The sequence below is a fragment of the Rhinolophus hipposideros genome (genome assembly GCF_964194185.1).
Source record: "Rhinolophus hipposideros genome assembly, chromosome: 9".
In the NCBI taxonomy this organism is placed as follows: domain Eukaryota; kingdom Metazoa; phylum Chordata; class Mammalia; order Chiroptera; family Rhinolophidae; genus Rhinolophus; species Rhinolophus hipposideros.
The window spans coordinates 47,541,246-47,560,520 of NC_138055.1; the positions used below are offsets into that span (position 1 = coordinate 47,541,246).

General features: G+C 34.4%; 1 protein-coding gene across 3 annotated transcripts in view; it reads right to left on the reverse strand.

The window, feature by feature from the left end:
• The window catches only part of NELL2 (neural EGFL like 2), a 313,554-nt gene that overhangs the window by 172,010 nt on the left and 122,269 nt on the right, over positions 1-19,275 (reverse strand). For all 3 annotated transcript variants that reach the window (XM_081060876.1, XM_081060877.1, XM_081060875.1), the window contains exon 11: positions 1,731-1,822. In XM_081060876.1, the coding sequence (XP_080917002.1) occupies positions 1,731-1,822 (92 nt within the window). The remainder of the gene's footprint in view (positions 1-1,730; positions 1,823-19,275) is intronic.

The window sequence follows — 19,275 nt, forward strand, 5'->3', positions numbered from 1 at the left end:
CTTATCGGGGGGATCAAGTCATAGACTATATAAATGTCTAACCATGGTGCAGTACACCTGAAACTAATATAAAATAATATTGAATGTCAACTATGATTTAAAAAATAAATTTATATATATACGTATATATATATTAATATATATACGTACATATATATTATAGTATATACTTAATATATACTATAGTATATATAGTATACATAGTATATATAGTATATATAGTATATATAGTATATAGTATATATAGTATATATATAGTATATATAGTATATATATAGTATATATAGTATATATATAGTATAATATATATTATAATATAGTATATATATATATTAATATATATATACGTATATATATTATAGTCATGGGATGTTAAATACAGGATAAGGAATATAGTCAATGGTATTGTAATAGCTATGTACGGTGTCAGAGGGGTAGTTGACTTGGGGGGGTTATCACTTTGTAAGGGGTGCAAATGTCTAATGATTATGTTGTTTTGTATACCTAAAACTAATAATAATAAAAAACGCATTTGTATAGAAATGCTGATAGAAAAATGTACATCCTAAAATAGAGTTCAGCAATTCATATTAATAATGTTCCTATGCTTCAGCTCCTTTATTTTTAAGATGATAACCTACATCATAGGAGAGCCTATTTAAAGCCAAAAGCAGCAGCTAGATAGAATACTTTATAATGGGCATGAATTAGAGCTTTCATGTTCTGGAAATCAAATCTGTCACAGTCTTGCTTCTTTACATCTCCTCTTCGCTTATCCTAAAGGTTTTCCAATTTAAGATGCATTAAGTATGTAGCTGGCTTTTGTCATATTCAATTTATTTTGGCAAAATTCTTAGGATTTTCCTTTCCCCAACATTTAATACTAATGTAAATACTGATAGTTTATTGGTGGTGCCAGCAGAGTAAATCACTTACCTTATTTTTCTACGTTATCTATACATACTAAATCATCCCAAAACCTATGTATGGGACACAAATTAAGACGAAAATTAAGAATCAAATGAAATGAAGAAAATTTATATGCAGACAGTTTCCTTCAGACAGAATATGGTTTGGAATATAACATTATGATCAGGAAATATAACCTTATAGTTCATAAAAAGCAAATATGAAAAATGTTATGAAACATATTTACTTTTTCAACTAGATCAAGAAAAGAGTGAAAAAGAATCACATTAGCTTCAGAAGCATACTTTAAGAGACCAAGGCGGTAAATTTATAAAGAATTCCCCTTCAAATCACATAAAATATTCCTCCCAAAGGGATTAAGATCAGTGTCAGTCTCATCGTCATCCAATAGCTAATTTTTATTAGGTGATTTTTATGTTTCATTTTTAATTGGACTGAGTGATATTTCTCACATCGCTCAAAACCATGAATGACAATGGGCTGAGTCTATTTTTGTCTACATTTTCTTTACAACAGAAAACAAGGAGCTGATTTAAATTTGGAAAATATAAGACAGCTTCATAAAACCTTAATTTGACAAAAGAGCATTTTTATTTATTGGGAAAATTATTTTACAACCATTAATTTACATGTTTTCAAAAATAATGGAAATTCCCATACATTTGAACTATAATTTATATTTTACATTTTCTCCTTGTCTTTGAGGAGTTTTTAAAAGTATTACCAGGGTGAGATTTTAAAGAAACATTTACTGTATATAACTCAAAGAATTTTGAAAAATTCATGAAAAGTTTTCTTACCTTGCACTCATAGAGAACACATACTCCAGAAGAGGAATAGACTGTATTTCTTTCTCCTTCAAAGTAGGTTCGTCCTTGAAATTGGCATATTGCTTTGGAATAGAAAATATATATATGTATTTATTTTTCATTAAAAAAATAGTTCAGAAGTTTTCAGATTATTCTGCAACAATATTTTATACATTCTCATGCCTTTTCAAGGTGTTTGAGTAATTATAAACCAAAATTCAATCTAACATAAGGCATATGCAGGTTCAAGTTATTATCATGCCTATTAAGTTCAGAGAGTAAAATAAGGTACAAACAGGATAAGGAGCAATATTCAGTTAGAATTAGACTCTGAAAAAGGAGCGCTGATAAGCAGACTGTCAGCCAATTATTTGTCTGCTAAATGATGTCCCACTTAGGGCATATTAAGCAGATGTTTAGAACAGCTACAAATCAGGGCAACACAAATATGAGAAAAGTTCATTTTTATATACCATTACAGAATTTGTAAAACAGAAAATTAGAAAGAAACTATATTAATTTCAGCACATATATATAAATTGTTTTATGGGTTAGTATTATTTATTTACAAGTGCATATTAGTATTATTTTATTTATAAGTACACATAAGGCACCTTATTTAGGATGTTGAAAGGTCTTAATCTGGGCCTGCCTTGCTTCCATCACAATTAAATAAAATTTTAAAACAGAACTTCAGACTTGAGGGGGAAAACATTTTTTTTAATTAGTGAAAATGCATGGAAAGTATCAAATAATTTTTGAATCTTTCAAAGTATTTACAATTCACATAAACATTTAGCCAATGGAAATTGTTTGCTTGTTTTGCAATAAATGTTTCACACTACCCATGTTGATTCATCACCTAAATAGAGACAAATTTACCCTGAAGCTAATGAATTTAACCTTCAGTATCCGTCTCTGGCTTAGAGCCCATGTAAGACTCTGAACTAACTTTTATCTGCATAATTTTGTATTGTTTTTCTTTGAAAAGGCACTCAATATTGTAGATACTTTGAAGCCTCATAACACCAAAATCACCCCAAGCTAATTACTTCAAACGACCGACCGGCGGCAGTGATCATCTGACAGGAAAAACTCAAGCAATTTGTCAGTCCTATTTACTAAATCTAACTTTTAATTTTAACTACACAGATTTTACAAAATGAATGTGTAAGCTTCCTTTTCATTTCATTGTAAGAATTAGAAGACAGTCTTTTTTCCTCTTGAGAATTTATATTCTCCCATTACCTTTAAAGTATCAAGTTGCATATAATAATTTGTAATAAAAAATTAGACATACTTTTATCAATAATATTAAATATATATGGTTGTACAAATATTCATACTTAAAGTGTAACCCAACTTTAACCTTCACTGAATAATCAACCGATTATTTAAAAGCTGTACATTTAAATAAAGGAAAGCATGCACATTTTTAAAATGCCATCCTTCAACTGATCTCCTTACTCAGCTTTTATTAAAAATTTCACTACATAATATATATCACTGGTGAATTGATTTTAATGTTTTGGAGTGTGCTAGAAAAGAATACAACTTACTTGCATAAATTATATTACTTAACTCGCTGAAGCTTGCTCACTCATGAATATTCAAAATGAGACTACAGATTTGTTAGTTGCACAGTATCTGTCATGTTATGAATTAAAATATCATGTGCATTTACTTAATGAACCTGATTGATTAAAAAATATATCTCCCCAACACATAACTTTCAAATGTGCTTTTTTTTTCCCTTATGTGATCCAGTAATCTCAAAATACCAAGATCTGGCATACTGTGTGTTCAACTGCCTTTAATAAGAACCACATTTTATAAGATAATGAGAATAAATAAAACCTTCTTACTTCGAGTCAGCACCTGCCATTCAAAGGTTTCTATGCCTATTATATGACTTGATAACTGCAGCCTATTTAAGTCCAAGGGTATGTTGAAGAAAAAAAGTGATGCTCCAAGTCTTCCTTAGACCAGAGGGGAAAGAAACACTGTAAAAAATGCAAGGATAAATTTTCCTTATACAAAGTCCTATAATAATTTAATATTCATGCAGAGCAGATGGACCTTCTGTTTTAAACTCTTAATTCAAAAGACTCAAATAGGCAACTTGTGGGACAATAGGGCACCAAATGTAGCTTGGCAGAGGGAGAAAGCACAAAAATGAATGAGATCACAATTGCTTCATTTCCTTTCAAGCAATGAGCACAAACAGGGTGAACCTGGCTTAGGGAGAACCCAAAGTGACTGATTTTTGTCCTGAACTCAGAAAATCTATAATCATTCCTAAAAATACTATTAGGACGGCTCCACGATTTAGGAGTAAATGGAAGGAGATAAAAGCTGTGTTAATTTATTAATACATTTAACAAACATGTACTGAGCTCCTGCTGTATGTTGGTGGTCTGCTAGGTACTAGGAATCAAGGATGAATTATCAAGCTGTCTGTTTAAGATAAGTCCATTTTATGTATATATATAAATGTATATTTTATGTATATTATGTATATATATTTATATATATGTTATACTTTGATTTTTTAAAATGAAATGAAATGCAGATTCTTACATTCAAGAGAATAACAATAATAATTTATTGAATAAATTTCTGGAAAAAATGAATGAGACATGATTCATGCCCTCATTATTTAATATGGCAGACAGACTCATACATCACTAACTACAATAAAAGCCAAACTGACGTGTTTTAATTAGAAATCCCTAACTTGTATGTAAACACGGGAGACTGAGTAGTGAACTTCTAAGATGGACAACTGGATTGTAACGGAGGAAACAAATCAGCGCTGGTGAAGAATCCGTTCTCTGGCAAGCAGGAAGTCAGCATCACCGTAGGGCAAAGGAACAAGGAAAGGAAATGGTTTTCTTGGAGCCCAGTATGAGCCAGTTATGGAGGAGAGGCTGGCTGCCTAGTGAGTGTAATCATGAGACACAGCTACTGCCAGAAACACAGGCTGGTGCAGACAAGGAGCAGAGAAGAGACATAGCCAACTCTCTCTCCTCCTGCCTTCCAACTTCCTGCCAGTGCCTCCCACTGGCAAACCCTACCCAACGCCAGCTGGCAAGGAGACAGGGTGATGCAGGCTGCGGTCTGGCTCCTGGAGCACAGAATAGAGCAGAGAAAGAAAGAGAATGGAACTAGGAGCATGGGGTACACAGGAAGAATAACAGCACCTAGCACGGGTGGCTATCATAATAATACTCTTTGGACCATGAAGAGGTCTGGTGTACAAGGATAGGTTGCTTAGAAGGGCATGAGAGAGTAGAACACAGAACAACTAAATTTTAAGAGAAAACACAGAGGCATTTTAAAAATGCAGATCCACCCTAAAGAAAAACCCAGACAGCTTATCAAGATGAGGTCCACTGGCAAGCAGAAAGCAAGTGGAAGGAACTGAGCCCTGGAGACATTGAGTGTCAAAAGCAGCAAGGAAGGCAGCCTATGCCCATGCCCTGATCTTAACCAAAGCTGCCCCTATAGGTATCAGGAAGAAAGCCTTGGAGATCATAATAATCACTGTGGCTACCACAGTGATTGCAAGAAAGTCTCTAGAATTCCCTAACTGAAATGTGCCTGTCTGTTTACCTTTCTCTAACAGAGTATAATCACTTCCTCAACAAAACAACAAAGAAAAATCATTTTGCTGTATTGATTTCTTGTTTAATTCAACTGTATTGACATGTTCACAGTCAGAGGCGTCATTGCTTTCTTAGTTGGGGGTGAGTGTGTGTCTGTGTGTGTGTGTGTGTGTGCGCACATGTGTTTGCATGTGTGTATATACAGCACTAACTTTCTTGTGATATAACTCTGGATTCCTATGCCACAAATCATTTACCAGTTTGAAGCAGAATTACACCAACTAAGCTACATTTTCAAGGATCTATGTTTAAATGATTTATTGAGTGTATCGCATGTATATATTACATATGTGCTTTAAGATGACGTTTCTAGGGAAATGGATATTAATTTATGCTTACGAGCTTATCACTTTGTAGACTAAGAAGCTAGGTCTCCATGGAGTAAGAGTAACCCATAGCACTACAGCTACTTGTAAGTTGTTAACATTAACCAATGTTAAATGCACATTTACTGTGACTCTGGTATATGCTGCTGTGTGCATAACTCCGAGAGGTACAATTCACATTACAGTCTATGTGAATTGTGTCACCCAGAGCTGTCCAGTGCACAGCCTCTTCAACCACAGATAGGGACAAAATTCGAACTTGGGAAAATTCAATAGGATGATATAAAAACTGGTATATATGTTTTACTAAGGCTATATTAAACATCACTGATTATAGTTATTAGCACCATAATTAAAAGGGAATCTGTAAAAGCAATTAATTTGAATTATTTTCACTTCATCCCCCCCGCTATTTTAACAATTAACAAGAACTAGGAAGACAAGAAATGATACAGATGCAAATTCGAAAGTCATCAGCTGTGGAAAAAAAAGTGAAAAGTAATTTATAGTACAGATTGAGAAACAGATAAGTGAAAGAAGCCAGTAAAACTCTAAAAGTCCTCAAACACACATTAAATTCCTGATCTACTCGTTATTAATGCAGAGACAGAAAATGCAGTTTCCTCTAAGAGATTTAAATCAACTTCTGCAAACCTTTGTAGAAAGAATTATACAAATCTATAGAAAAAAATATTTTAGAATATAAAAGCAAAAGGACATCATATTTCACTTCAAAACATTTCCTCACTACATATTTAGCTTTTTTTTATTACTAGATTGAAAACACATGAATCTATTTTAAATGTCCAAACTGGTATCAACACCTTTTGGAATGACCCAACACAATATTAGAAGTTATAGATACTAAAAAGAAAACCAGTATAATTCACTTAGGTGAGGAATGGGATTTATGGTTTCTTTAAAATTCTCTTTGAGAACACCAGGTGTCACGGATCTTTAGATTGTTTACCCATCTGTTAAGGACAGAGCTGTATATAATAATAGCTTTTATATAGTGTTTTTTTTTAATCTTCATTTCATCTGGAAGGGGTCTTAAAAATCCCAGGTACAATAGCAGATATTTCATTTCCTGCTAACATGATATTTGTTAGTGATATATAAATTGAAACTGTTGGATAAAGAAATATATCATTAACTGTAACTATATATATTTGTATTTTTGTTATAGCTTTTTAAAAAAGAATATACAATAAATACATTCATGAGGCAGGCTAAAATTCCATGGAGTCAAAGAAACAAACAAAAATTCTAACGTGTTTTGATATTATTAAAAGACTCCAATCAACTGTGCTGCATTTATCCAGCCCACAATCTTTTTTGTAATCTGGACTCATTTGGAGTCAATCTTACCAGTATGGTTGTTATAAATTTCTTGAGCATTAACTGCTATAAATTAATTTTTCCCTCTTCTACAATGCTTAAATCTATTTTAGAGACATTGATCACATTTTCCTTTTCTCTAGGTACTTGTATAGTTTTTTAATCTTCCTACATAAGGACAGGGACAGTGTCTTATTTGTCTTTGGATCTTATTCAGCACCCAGCACTGGCCCTGCATAATAAACTCCATAGGTCTGCCCAACTTTTTTTTAAGTTAGCTTTCAGCTTCCTGTTTGATGAAAAGACTGAAAACAATTCAACTGGACCTCTCTGATCTTCACAGTTCCCTTTAAATTTGGTCTTATCCTTTGATTTTGCCTCATATAATAAAGCCTCGATTATAAACTGGGTCTCAGAAATATTTTGCTTCTTTTAGTAATGCTGCAGCTTACTTTCCACTGCAGTAGAGCCGAAGTACTTAAAATGGGAACAGGTTTGTCTACCAGTTAATGAAAAGTGGCTGGCTATTCTCATAGCAGTGACTTATTAACATGAATAATACAAGGTAACATGTACAATGGAACTCAGCTGTGGCAATTTGTTGACAACACCTTCTCATTCCTCTACAGAAAACCAATTTTTGTGAATCAGTGCTATTTGAAATGATCAGAATTTAAGAGTGTTTAAATAATTCACAAAATTCATTCATTATATGATTGCTTCCTTTAACTAAATCTTATTAATCGGGAATTTAGTTGTTTGCAAAACTAATATTAGAGTTAAGGAAATGAGATCATGAAAGTAGCTGTGTAACTCTCCTTTCTCGTGTTATATGTCATGTCCTTGGGCTTCTAAAGGACCAAAGAGTGCTTCTCCTAGGGGGCCTTAATTTAGGTCAGTAGCCTATTCTTCCAAAAAGAGAACAGGCCCTGAAACACCATAAATCTAGCAGTAGTAAGGGGTTAGGAGGCAAAGGAGGATAAAAATAACTTCAAGAACTTCCAGAATAGAATAAAAGCAAAAATTCTAAAACCCTGTCCAGGTCAGCCTTTGGGTTCCAGGGGCTATATACTGGGAAAACAAGAATTGTGTATTTAAAGGCCAAAGTTGTATCCGAAAGGAAGGATTCTGTGCTTTTGCCTCTAATTTAATTTTACCACTTAAATTGCAAGTAAGCATATTCTGAATTTTTTTCATTTAGCTACCTTTCCATCACTGGCCTTATTATTGATCCTGGCTTATACAGCATAGAATGGAGTATGTAAGAAAAACAATGTAATCAATTAATTAAGTCTCATGGGGATAAGAAAAATAAATTTAATGAGTGGAGGTAAAGATTTGGAGAAAAATATAGTATTCATGTTAATACACGACTGCCATTAAAAGCGACAAAACACAAACACAACACAAGGTGACAGGTTTTATCACTTTTAAAAGAAAACATAATGTATAATATAACAAGGGAAAGTTCACACATTGTAAGTTTCAAAGCCAGGACTAGAATCATCTGACAGTCCTATATATCTTTTCTTACCACTAAAATCCAGTGAACTCAGTCAAAACTTGGACACCTAATCTTTGGTTTAATTTTGTGGAATATTTTTGCCAAAATGACTGGCACCTTTCAGACACATTTTGTTTCAACATTATAGTGAAGGAGGTGTTGAACGTGGACATGTTTTGTAAACTGTAAAGCGTGATCCTTTTCATTATAAAGCACACGTTAGTGTGCTCAATAAAGAGATTACAAGTAAAGACCATGAAACAGTGATTGTGCTGGTTTAGAACAGCCTTTTGTATACAGGCAAAACAAAGAAGAGGAAAAGTATTGGGCGGGGGGGGGTAGTAGCTATCTTAGGAGGACTTATTTTAAATGCAGTTTCCTTCCATTATGCCAAGAATATGAACCAAGGGAAGAGAAGAAGCACAAGGTGAAAGGGCGTCAGATCCGTGTAGAACAAGACATGCAGAATGAGGAGAGAGGAGAAAGCAGAGGAGGCAGCAGGGGACAGGAACATTTTGAAGTACACTTGAGATGGAGCAGAAGGAAGGAAAGCAGAAAGCAACAAAAGGTTAAACATGTGGAGAAAAATAATTTCATAAAGACTTGCAGCAAGAGTGGCAACACTTGCAGCAAGAGTGGAAATGAGAAGCATTTATGATAACCTCCTGTCTGCCAGCCACTGTCTTAGGAAGGCGCCTTCCTCCGTTCAAGGAGAATTCAGCCCAGCGTGGGAAACAAATGAGCACGTGCACAAGTAACCACATATAACTCAGAAGCAAGGTTGGAACACGAAGGAAGAACAAACTCTTACAAGGATGGAATTTAAAATGCTTCACAGAAGAGGAACATTTGAAAACAGCACTGAAGGAGAAATGTTTTAATACGATTTGAATAAGGGAAAAAATTACTCATGATATATTCAGAGAATATAATAGAATATTAACCACAATAATATACTTAGTACCTGATCCTAATGAATATCTAGTCAGGATACCTATATAAGCTGGACCTGATTTATTATAAACTGATTTTATAACCCAACCTACTGGGCCAACAGTTCTCAACTCGAGATGCATATTAAAAGAACTTGAAAAGCATTTAGAATTCTCTTCCCCAACTGCATACTAGATCAATTAATAAGAAACTCTGAGGGTAGGAACTGCACCTCTTTATTTTTTCAAAGCTTCCCAGGTATAGCTAAGCTTGAAAACTATTTTACTATGCAGAGAAAAAAGAACTAGGAACAGAGAAAAATACAACTAACGTTCAAATTGAACAGTCATAGATATTCAGTAGCCTTTTTATCCCATGTTATCTGGAGAGGTATTTGGTTCACTGACTGAAAAAAAGAAAAATCAGTTAAAGTGAGAAATTATAGACAGCAATAAATATGTACCTTAAACATTTTAATTTAAAACCAAACCCACACACATTCAACAATGTTTCGAAGTAAAACACCTTCCTTTAACATAGATTTTTTTTATTGTGTTTCATTGTAGTCTTAATTATATAAACAAAACTTATATTGTGTCCCTTACAATTTCCAATTTTTTTAAACATAGAGTAAGATAGATACTCACCAAGCAATCTGAAGAGGGATCATTCTAATACTATGTTTTCTTCTACAACATTTTACAGTTGTCTTATTAACATCTATTTCAAGAATGTATTTTTCAGTATTTGAGTTTATCAGTTTTTCTCAAAACATTCAACTTAAACTTTTATTTAAAAAAGTGTTTTTTTACATTTGTATTTCATTGTTTCACCTATTATATGTATATGTATTTATAGCAATTCCATGATATTACAATAATACAAATACAACTGACATAAACATGGTTGTAACAAACACTGTTACCATGCAAATCATGTAGGAGCATAAGTGTATAGGCTTAGCTTCAAGTTTAGTTGATACTTTATTTTTAACAGAACCAATGGAAATTGTAGATGAGCACTTTTCAAATCACCCTGAGATCATATTTAAATAAAGATTTTGAGTAGGTAGATCTGGACTGGGTTGGCTTGAGATTTTGCATGTCTAGCCAACCAGCTTCCAGGTAATACTAACATTGCTCATCCAGTGATCACGCTTGGAATAACAGTTATAGAGCACTGATTATTAACCCTGCTTGCACATAAGAATCACCTAATGAGGTTGTTGAAAATACTAATGTATGGAACCCAGACCAATTATATCAAAACCTCTAGAGGAGGGGCCCTGGCTTCAGTACTTTTTAAAAGCATCCAGGTAATTCCAACGTATGGCCAGTGTTGAGAATCACTGGTATAGATTAATCCAACTAGTTAATTCAGTGAGCTTTAAATATAAATCTCCATTCCAGATAATATCAGAGAGTGACTCACAGGATGTTACTATAAGAATCTGGCCAAAATCTTATTAATTGTATGCTACAGATAAGAATAACATCATAAACCTAAAGTTCTTAACTTCTAAATAATTATTTATGTTTATCACTTTTAAAAAGTAATAGGAGTAACTGAAGTGAAGGACAAGGGGGAGGATAAGGGAGAGGAAGGCAACGACAGGGGGTGTGGAGGAGGCAGACAGAGAGACAGACAGAGAAGTCATATACACTGTAAGACTGGAGATTGACCCTCATTAAATACAGTTGTGCTGTATTTTGGGATAAAATATTTGTTGAAATACATCACTTTTTCCTATTTTCAGACAATTTTCTGATTAGGGGGCCAATTAAGTAAAATTTTCTATGGCTATGCTAAATGAAACATTAAGTTTAAATGTTAAAAACATTTAAGTCTGGAAATTAAGAATTCAATTACACCAAGCTTAACACTTCTCATAATAATATGTCAAAATTTGGTTACATTCCCCCCAAAAGTCTCTAAAATTAAGAAGTGAAAGGGCAACCCATCATGTTTCATGCCTTCAAAAATACCATATGTATTCCTCTATTTCTTCTCATGTCCATTTACTAAGTAGAAAATTATGGAAATGTTCATGCTCATCTTCTCACTCAATAAATACTGAGTGGCGCCTTAATGCCAGACACTGCTGAGATCTGGGAACACAGCAGTGAACAGAAAGGTGTAGACTGTGCCCTCACAGAATCTGCAATATAGAGGAGGAGTCGAGGACAACTAACCAGGCAACTAAACAATAATTGGAGGTAACACTAAGTCAAGGAAACAAGCAAGAAGCTGAGGTACTGAATAACTCAAAGGCCATTTTGGATTTGATCAGGGAAAATTTTGGATTGATCAGGAGATGACATTTTAACAGAGACCAAAGTCTGAGAGAAGCCAGTATGGGGAAGAATGATGGGGAAAAAATTCCAGGCAAAGATGGAAATTAGCTTGACTTAGTTAAGAAACTGAATGAATTTTAGCATGGCATTTTCTACATATCTATTTTTACTGATTTCTAGCCTATTTGCATTGTGGTCAGATAGTATATCCTGTCCAAATTAAATCCTTAAAAATTTATTGAGATGAGCTTTATCATGCAGTGCTTAAGGAATAGGTAAACTGAACTTGAGTAATGATCTATACGTATTCATTAGGTTTGGATTGTTAATTCTTAATTGTTCAAGCTTTCTGTATCCTTAATGATTTTTTTGTGTGTATGCTTGTGTTATGTCAATTACTGCAACTTCACTCTGATTATGGATATAGCTATTGCTCTGTCAATTTTGTTTCATATATGTTGAGGCTACATTATTAGGTATATAAAAATTTAAATTGCTATGTCTTCCTTATGATTTGAAATTTTATCAGTAGGAAGTAACTCTAGTAATACTTTTTGCCTTAATGTCTACTGCATCTGATATGAATCATGAGGAACTGACTTTCTTTTCTATGGATTATCTTTTACTGTCCTTTCACTTTTAATCTTTCTCTTTCCTTATGTTTTACATGTACATCATTTAAACATCATTTAAGCTAGATTTCATTAAGTTTCAAAATATTTATCTTTTAAATTGCATTGTTTAGCCCACTTACATTCAATCTAACGCTACTATATTTAGTTTTTAAATCTACTATCTTATTTTGAGCTTTTTCTTTTGACTGTGATGTTTCTTTTTCTCCGCCATTTAAAATTTATTTTGGATTGATTAATTTTTCATCATTCCATGTTCCCCAACACAGTAACACATTTTAACAAATTTTACTCTCCCCCATACTATAATTTTGTTTTTAATATTCTATATATTCTTAAATAAGATATAAGGATGATATTATCTTATTTTACAAACATTCGTATACAATGACACACTACATATTTTATTTTTTCAGATTTTTATTTTTCTAAAACATTTTTACTTTATGCAATTTTTGAAAGTTATTCTTAAGTACAGCATTCCAGGTCAGAAGCTTTTTTTCCTTCTATGTATTGAATATAATTTCACTCTATTCTGGTTTCAACTGTTGTTATTGAAAAGTCAGTGTGCACAATATTAAAGGAAAAGAACAAAATGAGAGGATTGATGCCACCAAACTTCACACTTTCTATAAAGCTGCAGCATTCAAAACAGAGTGATACTGGGGAAAGAGAGAGAGAGAGAGAGAGAGAAAGAGAGAGAGAGAGAGAGAGAGGTGTCAATGAAACAGAATAAAGAGCCCAGAAATAGAACCCATAAATACAGTCAACTCATTTTTGAAAAGAGAGCAAAGGCAATACAATGGAACAAAGAAAGAGTCAATTGAACAAATGCTGCTGAAACAACTGGACATCCACATGCAAAAAATAAATTTATACAGACCTTACCCCGTCACAAAAATTATCTCAAAATGGCTCATAGACCTAAATGTAAAGTGGCCCAAAGCAATACACCACCCAAAGCAATATACAGATTTAATGCAATTCCCATCATAACCGTAAAGATTTTTTTTTAAATAAACAGAACAAAACAATCATCAGATTTGTATGGAATCACAAATTACCCCAAATAGCTAAAGCAAAAGTCAAATTATACTTCAATGTGACAATCATCAAAACCGGATAGTATTATCAGAAAAACAGACACACAGACCAGAATATTAAAAACAAAATTCCAGTGAAACGGAATTGAGAACCCATAAATAAACCCACGTATATATAGGCAGATAATTTTCAACAAAGGATCCAAAAACATATAATGGAGGAAAGAAAGCCTCTTCAATAAATAGTGCTGGGAAAATTGGAAAGCCACGTGCAACAGAATGAAACTAGACTGCTATCTATCACCATATACCAAAATTATCTCAAAAATGGATCAAAGACCTGAAACAACAAAATTCATAGAAGAAAGAATAGGTACTAAACTTATGGACCTTGAGTTCAAAGATTTTATGAATTTGACCTTAAAGGCAAGGGAAGTAAAAGCAAAAATAAATGAACGGGACTATATCAAACTGAAATGCTTCTGCACAGCAAAAGAAACCATCAACGAAACAAATAGGCAACCAACTGAATGAGAGAAGCTAATTAAAAACAATGGCTCTGATAAGGGGCTAATATCCAAAATATATAAAGAACTCATATAACTCAACAACATGATAAACAATCCAATTAAAAAATGGGCAGAAGACCTGAACAGACACTTCTTCCTAAAAGACATACAAATGGCCAACAGATATATGAAAAAATGCTCAACCTCACTAGCTGTTAGAGAAACGCAAATCAAAACCACAATGAGACAGCCCCTTGACATCTGTTAGAATGGATATTATTAACAAGACAAGGAATAACAAGTGTTGCAGAGGTTGTAGAGAAAACAGAACCTTTATACACTGCCGGTGGGAATGTCAGTTGGTACATCTACTATGAAAAAAGTATGAATGTTCCTCAAAAAATTAAGAATAGAATTACCATATTACTCTTCTGGATATCAACCCCAAATATTTTAAAACATTTATCCATAAAGATATACCCATATGTACCCCTATGTTCATTGCAGCATTATTCACAGTGGCCAAGACATGGAAACAACCATTGTCCTTTGGCAGATGATTGGATAAAGAAGATACACAATGGAATACTACTCAGCCATAAGAAAAGATGAAATACTTCCATTTGTGACAACATGGATGGATCTTGAGATTATCATGCTAAGAGAAATAAGTCAGAAAGAAAAAGTTGAGAATCATGACTTTACTCATATGTGCAATATAAAACTGAAAGCAACAAACCAACAAGACAAAAAAACATACAAAAACTCATAGAAACAGACAACAGTTTAGTGGTTACCAGAGGGTAAGGGAAGAGGGGGTGGTAAAACAGGATAAAGAGGGTCAAATGCATGGTGATGGAAGGAGAACTGACTCTGGGTGGTGAATACACAGTGCTATATGTAGATGATGTATTATAAAATTGCACACTTGAAACATATAATTTTACTAACCAACGTCACCACAATAAATTTAATAAAAATTTAAAAAAAAGATGGGCTACTTAGATAGGGTGGTGAGGGGAGATTTCTCTATAGAAGTGATATTTAAGCCATTAAATAATAAGACTTAATATTAAGTCTTGATATTAAGACTTAAAGGCAGCTGTATGAAAACATAGGCCAAAAGCACAGGGAATAATATAAGTGAAAGCTTTGAAGAGAAATGAGTTCTGAATGGTTAAGAAACTGAAAAAGGTCTGGATAAGAATTTTAAATTGGTGAAGAAAACCTGTTTTGCTTCTTTAGGTTTCTAGTAGTACTTGAAAAAGATATATGTCTAAGAATAACTGAAGTGTAGGATGAAGGTTGATTACTCCAGAAAGAAGATTCATTTTCTTTCATCAAGTGCGCAGTACATGAACTTAAACTAAATCCAAGGTTTGAGGCTTCCTGAACAACCAGAATGACTGCCACTCAGTCTCCTGAAGGTACGACCTTTAAGGAAGCCCAGTTTATTGTGGTGAAGGTCTCCTGAACACTCCCGCCTGGTATGTTCACTGGGCTTTTATTTCTCTCCCCTATACCCCATAAAGTCATAAAAAGAAAAGCTCAAATTTCCAGTGGTGAACAAAGTCCCTCACAACAAAAGCAGCTTCACTGGTTGTTTATTTCACTGTGCTCTCTTCTCTGGGTTTCTCTTCATGTTTGGTCTGGTAATCTCTTGCTTTTTTTATTTTTTTAATGTTTTGATGTCTTTAAATTATTTAAAATATTTTTATTTTCCTTTCTTAGTTACTTCTACAAAACTATTGATTGATATAACTTATTCTTCCTTTCCCCAAAGTAGGAAATTCTATTCTCAGTTTTCATCTTTTTAATGGATTGAAAATAAAAGAGTATAAGCACTATGTTGATAAAAAACTAAGAAACTCTAAAGTCCGATTAATCAGTAATAAAAATTTTAGTCAACCAAATTAAAAGCAAGCACTCAATTCAGAAAGATAGACAGACAGACAGACAGACAGACAGACATAACTACATGTAGGTAAATGAATAAATGAATCAATCAATCAATGAAGCAGGCAACTATTAAGGGTTGCTAAAACAGAAAAAGTCTTGACTCTCACAAAGGCCACAGTACATAGAAATAACAAGGCAAAAACTAAGATTTTTAGATATCTAAAGTGCAAAGTAGGTACTAAACAGTGTTCAATATTAAACATGCTAGGATCAGCGCTGTTTAAAAAAAAAATAACAACAGTCAGGAGCAAACATTGGCATCTTACATAATTTTTTTTAAATATTGTTTTTTATTTTTCAATTACAGTTGACATACAATATTATATTAGTTTCAGGTGTACATTATAGTGATTAGACATTTACGTAACTTATGAGGTGATCATTCTGATAAATCTAGTACCAATCTGACACCATACATAGTTATTACTTTACTGATTATATTCTTTATGCTATATTTTACATCCCCATGACTATTTTATAATTACCAATTTGTAATTCTTAATTCTATCCCCTTTTTCACCAACACCCTCAAGCCCCCTCCCATGTGGCAACCCTCAAAATGTTTTCTGTATCTATGAGTTTGCTTCTCTTTTATTTGTCTATCTTGTTCTTTAGAGTCTACATACCGTGTTTCCCTGAAAATAAGACCAGGTCTTATATTAAGGTTTGTTTCAAAAGACGCATTAGGTCTTATGTTCAGGGGATGTCATCCTGAAAAATCATGCTAGGGCTTATTTTCCAGTTAGGTCTTATTTTCAGGGAAATATGGTGTAAGTTAAATCATATACCTATTTCTTTCTCAGTCTGACTTACTCCACTTAACACAATACCTTCTAGGTCCATCCTTGTTGTTGCACATGGCAAGATTTCATTCTTCATGGCTGAGTAAAATTCCAGTGTAATAATGTACCACCTCCTCTATCCATTCACCATCAACAGACACCCAGGCTGCTTCCACATCTTGGACATTGTAAACAATGTTGCAATGGACACCTGGACGCATACATGCCCCCAAAGTAGTAGTTTGGGTTTCTTCGAATAAATACTCAGAAGTTGGATTACCGGGTCCTTCTTTCTCTCTTGTTATAGCCTTTGTTTTAAAGTCTTTTTTCTGGTACAAGTACTGATACCTAGGTGTTTTTCGTTTGTTTGTTTTGTTTTCAATTTCCATTTTCATGAAATATCTTTTCCATCCCTTTACTTTCAGTCTGTGTGTGTCTTTTGATCTGAAGTGAGTCTCTTGTAGGCAGCATATGTAAAGGTCTTGTTTTCTTATCTATTCATCCACAATATCTTTTGACTGGAACATTTAATCCACTTACATTTAAAGTAATTATTGATAGATATGCACTTATTGCCACTTTATTATTCATATTTTTTCATCTTAATGAAATTCCTCTAACATTTCTTGAATGTTGGTTTGGTGGTGATGAACTCCTTTAGCTTTTTCTTGTCTGGGAAGCTGTTTATTTGTTTTTCTATTCTAAATGATACTTTTTCTAGGTAGTGTAATCTTGGTTGTAGGTCCTTGCTTTTCATCACTTTGAATATTTCATGCCAATTCCTCCGGCCTGCGAAGTTTCTATTAGAAGTCAGCTAACAGCCTTATGGGTGCTCCTTTGTAGGTAACTGACTTTCTCTTGATGCTTTTAAGATTCTTTCTTTGTCTTTAAGCTTTGGCATTTAAATTATGATGTATTGGTATGGCCTCTTTGGGTTCTTCTTTTTTGGGGATTCTCTGAGATTCCTGGTCTTGATGTGTCTATTTCCTTCACCAGGTTAGGGAAGTTTTCCATCATTATTTCTTCAAATAGGTTTTCAATTCCTGGCTCTTGCTCTTCTCCTTCTGGTACTCCTATTATGTGAATGTTGGTATGCTTGATGTTGTCCCAGAGGCCCCTGAAACTATCCTCATTTTTTAAATTCTTTTTGCTGTTTTCCAATTGTGTGTTTTCTGCTACCTTATCTTCTAAATCGTTGATCTATTCTCTGCTTCATCTAATCTGTTGATTGCCTTGAATGTATTCTTTATTTCAGTAAATGTAGTCTTCATTTCTGACTGGTTATTTTTCATATTTTTTATCTCCATTTTTAGGTTTCCTATCTCTTTTTTGAAGTTCTCCCTGAGATCACTGAGCATCCACATAACCAGTGTTTTAAACTCTGGTATCTGGTAGATGGCTTATCTCCATTTTGTTTAGTTCTCTTTCTGGAGCTTTGTCCTGTTTTTTCATTTGAGACATGTCTCCTTGTCTCCCCATTTTGGCTGCCTCCATGGTTTGCTTTTATGTACTAGGTGGAGCTTCTATGTCTCCCAGTCTTAGTGGAGTGGCCTTATGTAGTAGGTGTCCTGTGGGGCCCAGTGGGGCCATCTCCCTGGTCATTTGAGCTGTTTGCTGCAGGTGTGTCCTTTGTGAGTTCTGTATGCCCTCCTCCTGTAGGGCATTGAGCCTTGGTTGCAGTTGGTATGTCAAGAGGAGGGATTGACCCTTGGACTGTCTGGTTGTGAGGACTGGTCATGACTACAGTGGATGAGCTGTTGTGCAGGAGCTGACTCTATGGAGCAAGATTTGCTTTAGCAGGGCTCTGGTGCCTGCCTAGGCTGCTCTTTGGATGTGTCCTCTGCTGAGGCAGCTGGGTGGTACTCCAGCTCAGTCTGAAGCTTTCCATGGTTGTGTCAGCCCCTGAGCTCCCTGGGAGGGGCCACATTATAGGCCAAGTTTAGCCACAGCCTGTGCACTGCCTGGTGCTCTCTAGAATGAACTACAAATTAATCTGAAATAACCTGCAGATGGCCACCACCTGCATTGGCCTTGGAGGTGTGTGGGAAAGGCCAAATATCAAACTGAGGCCATCTGCTGCCAATGCCAGGCTTGGGGCTGCTCGGCAAGATGTATGGGGCATGCTGAGGCCAGATGCTGCTTATTTGGGATTTGTGAACTTTGAGAGAATTTAGGAAAGTCTGCTGCATGAGCAAAGGCAGACCATTTGTATGGAAAAGTCACTAGAAGTGGCTTGTGTGTTCCCAAGAATTGGATGGGGCAGTGTCTCAGGGATTGACCAGGGCAGGGCACACAAGAGGTGTTAGCTAGGTTGATGGAGACTCAGATATGACTGCCTGAGTATGCACACCTGCAGTGGAGCGGGCTCAAAAAAGGAATAATGGATTCTACAACATTTCTGTCTGAGAGAAAGCTGCCCCTGCAAACTTACTCTGAAGCTAGACAACTCAGTTCCTCCCTCTATCTCCCTGGCACCTTTTGAGCTGCTGCCCCAGCGCTGGAGCTCAGAGCAAGTGAGTCAGCCAGCAAGTAAGTCCGAGCGTGG